The sequence below is a fragment of the Chrysochloris asiatica genome, unplaced genomic scaffold (genome assembly GCF_000296735.1).
Source record: "Chrysochloris asiatica unplaced genomic scaffold, ChrAsi1.0 scaffold00196, whole genome shotgun sequence".
NCBI classification, from domain to species: Eukaryota; Metazoa; Chordata; class Mammalia; order Afrosoricida; family Chrysochloridae; genus Chrysochloris; species Chrysochloris asiatica.
The window spans coordinates 2,741,536-2,746,445 of record NW_006408714.1 but is presented as its reverse complement, the minus strand read 5'-3'; the positions used below and the strand labels follow the sequence as shown (position 1 = coordinate 2,746,445).

At 34.8% G+C, this 4,910-nt stretch overlaps 1 protein-coding gene across 1 annotated transcript in view; it reads left to right on the top strand.

Annotated features, from left to right (window-relative positions):
• Positions 1 to 4,910, top strand: part of LUZP2 (leucine zipper protein 2) — a 797,358-nt gene that overhangs the window by 405,617 nt on the left and 386,831 nt on the right. Inside the window, exon 5 of the mRNA XM_006872393.1 lies at positions 3,031 to 3,093. Within this exon, the coding sequence (XP_006872455.1) occupies positions 3,031 to 3,093 (63 nt within the window). The remainder of the gene's footprint in view (positions 1 to 3,030; positions 3,094 to 4,910) is intronic.

The following is a 4,910-nucleotide window of genomic DNA, read 5'->3' as shown; positions in this document are numbered from 1 at the left end:
TGTTCTTCCTATTTGGTTTTCTAGTTCCAAATCTTTGCATATTTTATTATAGTATTTGGTTTTATATACTCGAGCTGATCTTTGAAATTTTCTGTTCAGCTCTTGGTCCTCTAAGTGGTCTTAGATCAGTCTTATTTTTCTAATAGTTACATAGTATTCTATTATGGAGATATATCATGATTCTTTATTGAAGTATCTTTGTTGTTGTTAAGTGCTGTTCAGTCAGTTCCGACTCATACATAGTGTCCCTGCATAGGGTTTCCAAAGAGCAGCTGGCGAACCTGAACTGCCGACTTACAGTTCAAACCTATCTTGCAGTCTAGCACATTAACCTGCAGTACCACACCAGGACTCCAAGTGATTTTAGGCTCTTTAAAATATTTTCTTGTATACTGATTTTGCATAAACAATCCTACAAAAGATGTTTCTTCGTCCTTCTTTGACAAGGATACTCTGCCATAATCTCACAAATTTTAAATCAATTTAAAGCTCCAGGAAGTGTTTAGTTACATTTGCCTATCATATTTTTTTTCTCAAATCTACTGAAGCACTATTGTTGTTGTTAAGTGTCATCGAGTCAGTTCAGATTCAGCAACGCTGTACAGGGTTTCTGAGGAGTGGCTCATGAGTTTCAACCACAGTCTTGGTAGTTCAAACTGACGTTGGGGTTCAGTGCTTATCCTACAGTGAGTGCCACACCAGCACACTAGTAAACATTATCAATTGTTTAAAAATAAAGTGAGTACAGATCAATAGATGGGAGAGAAAATACCCATTTACTCCATATTTTTCAATGATCTCATTGTATAACATTTTTTATTCATGACAATAGTAAAAAACTACTTAGCATCCATCTGTTTTGTGCATAATGATGGATATATGGTAATGAATGCCAAGGTGTGAGGTGAGAGAGCATTATGCTGGTTGTGATGGCTGAGGTGATGTGTCAACTTCCATGGGCCATAATTTTTGGTAGCTATGTAATGATGTAATTTGGCAGTTACGTAATGATGAGGTTAGGCTATTATATCACATAGTTACTATCCATTTGTGATCTGATGTAATCACCCCTCATTTTCACATAACAAGCTGGTCTTTGAAGCCTACTCATGTGAATAAGTAAATAGTGGGTATACCTAGAAAGAAATGAAACTTTGATTAAAATTTATTTTTCTATTGTCAATGGTGATAAGTCTTTGGTGTTAGTTCTATATATATGCCACTAATATTTTCAAAAGGAGCTCTGGTAGCAAGTTGGGCTGCTATCCTTAACGTCAGCAGTTCAAAACTACCAGCGGTTCCGCGGGAGAAAGATGAGGCTTTCTGCTCCCGTAAAGATTTACAGCCTTGGAAATCCTGTTCAGGGTCACTACGGTACTTAACAACAACAATATTTTCAAATCTGAAAATAGAAGAAATTAAATGTTTTATCCATTTTCAAACAGTGGATTTTTATTAGAGTGATCTTCCTGTGACTATAAAGTGCTAAATTTTAAACACTCTGCCATGCTGACTATTGTCTAAATACTAAATACAGGCATACGTCAGAGCTATTGCAGATTTTATTTCAGACCCCCACACTAACATAAATTTTACAATAAAGTAAGTTACACACTTGTTTGGTTTCCCAATGCATATATGGAGTCCTGTCATGGTGCTGTAAGATAAGCACTGGACTGTTAACCACAAGGTTGATGTTTCAAACTCAACAGCCGCTCTTTGGAAACACTATGCAGGATTCAAGTCAGAACTGACTTGAAGGCATTTAACAACAATAACAATGCATATATAATTCATCTGTACACTATATGATAGTCTATTAAGGAGTGTGGTGGCTCCATACAGTAAACATTGGAGTGCTAACTGCAATGTCTGCAGTTCAACGCTGCCAGCCACTCTGTGGGAGAAAGATGATGCTTTCTACTCTCCAGAACATTTACAGACTGGGAAACTATATACAGAGTTGCTATGAGTTGGAAACCACTTGACGACACTTAACAACACCCATAATAGTTTATTAAGTGTACGACTGCATTACAAAAAATATTGAAATATGGTGAGAATAACAATGTGACACAATGAAAGGAAGTGAGCACACGCTTTTGGAAAAATAGCACCAATAGACTTGCATAATGCATGGTTGCCACAAATATTCACTTGTAAAAAATAGAGTAATTACAACATGCACTAAAGTGAAGCACAATAGAATGACTTATGCATGTACTCATAGGTGCTAACACATCTGTATTTATGTAAATATTGTTCTACTAGTTCATTTAAAGAGTCCTGGTGTGGCACTGTAGGATCAGCACTGGGCCACACGGTCAATCTGAACTGCAAGATCAATGGTTCAAACCCACCAACTGCTCCTTGGAAACCATAGACAAGGTCACTATGAGTTGGAACTGACTCAACAGCAGTTTATGTAAGGTTATGGATTCTGACGATTGTACCCAGAAGGAGACATCATACCTTCCTTGGTACAGTGCCTATACTGTCTTTTTGGTGAGGAAAATAACTGTACAATTGCTTCCAAACGTACACACAGATCAAATTTACCTAACGTTTAAGAGAAAATGATTCCTCTGCCCAACAACAGAATATACCAGACATTTTTTAAAAACCACATTTTAAAATTAGGGTTTAGTTAGGTGAGAGAATCAAGGTTACAGTGTTTCTCAGTTGTAAACAAATCAGTTTTTTTTTTAAATACATAAGAATGGCATCGTTTTAAATAATCAGTGAGTAAACAAAGGGACTTCAAAAAGTTCTTGAAATTTTTCACTTTTTTTTTACTTCAAGTTTCCGTTTTTTTTTTTACTTCAAGTTTCCGTTTTTGAAGCCCCTTGTATGTATGAATTGAGACATCAATGTTATGGTCAATGGAAATTGTGATCTTCATTATTTTTCAATATTTATAGTTAAATAGGTAATCATCTCATAATACCCTCCAAAATCATGAACATAAATATATGAAAGCCATGGGAATTAATTTTTAATGTATTTATATAACATTCTATTCATTTTCAGATTAATTTTTTAAAGACTGAAGTGGAACGAAAGAGCAAAATGATTCGAGACCTCCAGAATGAGGTAAGATTTGTATTTCAGGGATATTTTATATAAATTAATGAACAAACACTCTGACGTATATGTTTACCACAAGTTTAGAATACTGACTATATGTAGACTTAACTTTCACATATGTAGTAGTGGAAAGGAACAGTAAGGTTAACAATTTCAATGAATAAATAATTCCTGTCTTTATATTGTTTTTATTTATGTTATTAGTCCAAACTTTTATAACTCATTATAATTTCTAATTATCTTTTACTTCACGTAATATTAAAATAGATTGTTGTGTAGAAGTGTACTTAATTGTCTACCAAGTAGCATTACATTCAATGAAGAATTAAGCTATGCAGACATTGGCTGCATCCCAGTGTAGACTCAATCTGGAATGGGAATTTATTTAAGATAATCTCAGCATAATATTTGTTTGACAACAGAAGAAGTTGTTGTCATTTTTATGGCAGACTTTCAAATGTAAGGATCCTATAAAATCGTCTATATATTTTTCTGTTTTGGTTCTTTCTCTATCTTGTTATATAAATGCTTTATTTTCTACCCAATCACCATCACATTTCTATTTTCACACTATTTTTTTTAAGTGTACTTAATTAATTTGAACCTTAAATCCAAATAAATAATGATAAATATTCCTTATTTATTCCCACTAATTATAGCTTTATAGTTTATTTTTCATCACAAATCAGTCTCCTTAGTCTCTTCAATTTCCAACTCCCAACACTTTTTATTAAATTATTTAAATACTAGATGAGCTACAGCATTCCAAATGGTTTTCACCCGGAAGTTGGCGTTTTGCAATAAACTTTACAAATGCTTTGGTATCAAAAGTTAGCTACAGTACTGTGAAGAAGACATTAAAATGGTTTGTCAGCTGTGACTTTCTTATATCAATACCTTGTGTAAGGTTGTGGCATATTGCAGTTCTTTATGTTAGGAATTTAACTTTGCTTTAGAAACGGTTTCCTCAGTTACATGCAGACTCCATGAAGTTAGAAATTTACCTCTCCTACAATATTACAGGAGGAGCTCTGGTAGCGTAGTGGTTACGAATCGGGCTGCGAACCTTAAGGTCAGCGGTTCGAAACTACCAGCAGCTCCGCGGGAGAAAGATGAGGCTTTCTACTCCCGTAAAGAGTTACACCCTCGGAAACACTGTACAGGGTCGCTATGGGTCGGAACCGACTCGACAGCACTTAACAACAACAACAACAACAATGTTACAGGAGTCCTGGTGTGGCACTGTGGCCTAATGTGCCAGACTGCAAAGCTGTTTGAACTACAAGTTCGGTAGGTCAAGCTCATCCGTTGCTCCTTGGAAACCCTATACAGGGTCACTATGGTCAGAACTGACTTGATGGCACTTAACAACAACAACAAAAGTTTAACAAATCACACTCCTTACAGTAACAAAACAGGTCTAGAGAAAGAGAATAAATTCAGACAATATTTAAGTCTGTACTTAGCATCAAATAGTAGAAGCATATTCTCTAATTCCAAATTTGAATATTGAAGCTGATTTGTTCCTATAGGCTATTTCCTAAAATTGGAATATTGAGAGACTCTGAATAAAAGTTTAAAAACAAAGATTGATATCAGAGAATCTCTAACCATCCTGAAATGATTGAGAGAGAGATCAAGTAAAAAAAAAAAAAAAAAAATGAATAAATAAGGCATGGTGATCGGCTTCTGTAAATATTGTTATTGTTGTAGACAACCTCATATTTCTTCCATGGAGAATCTAATGAGTTTGAACCACCAACCTGACACTCAGCAGCCCAACAATTCCATATACATAGCTATTAAAAGAGCATAATGCTCAA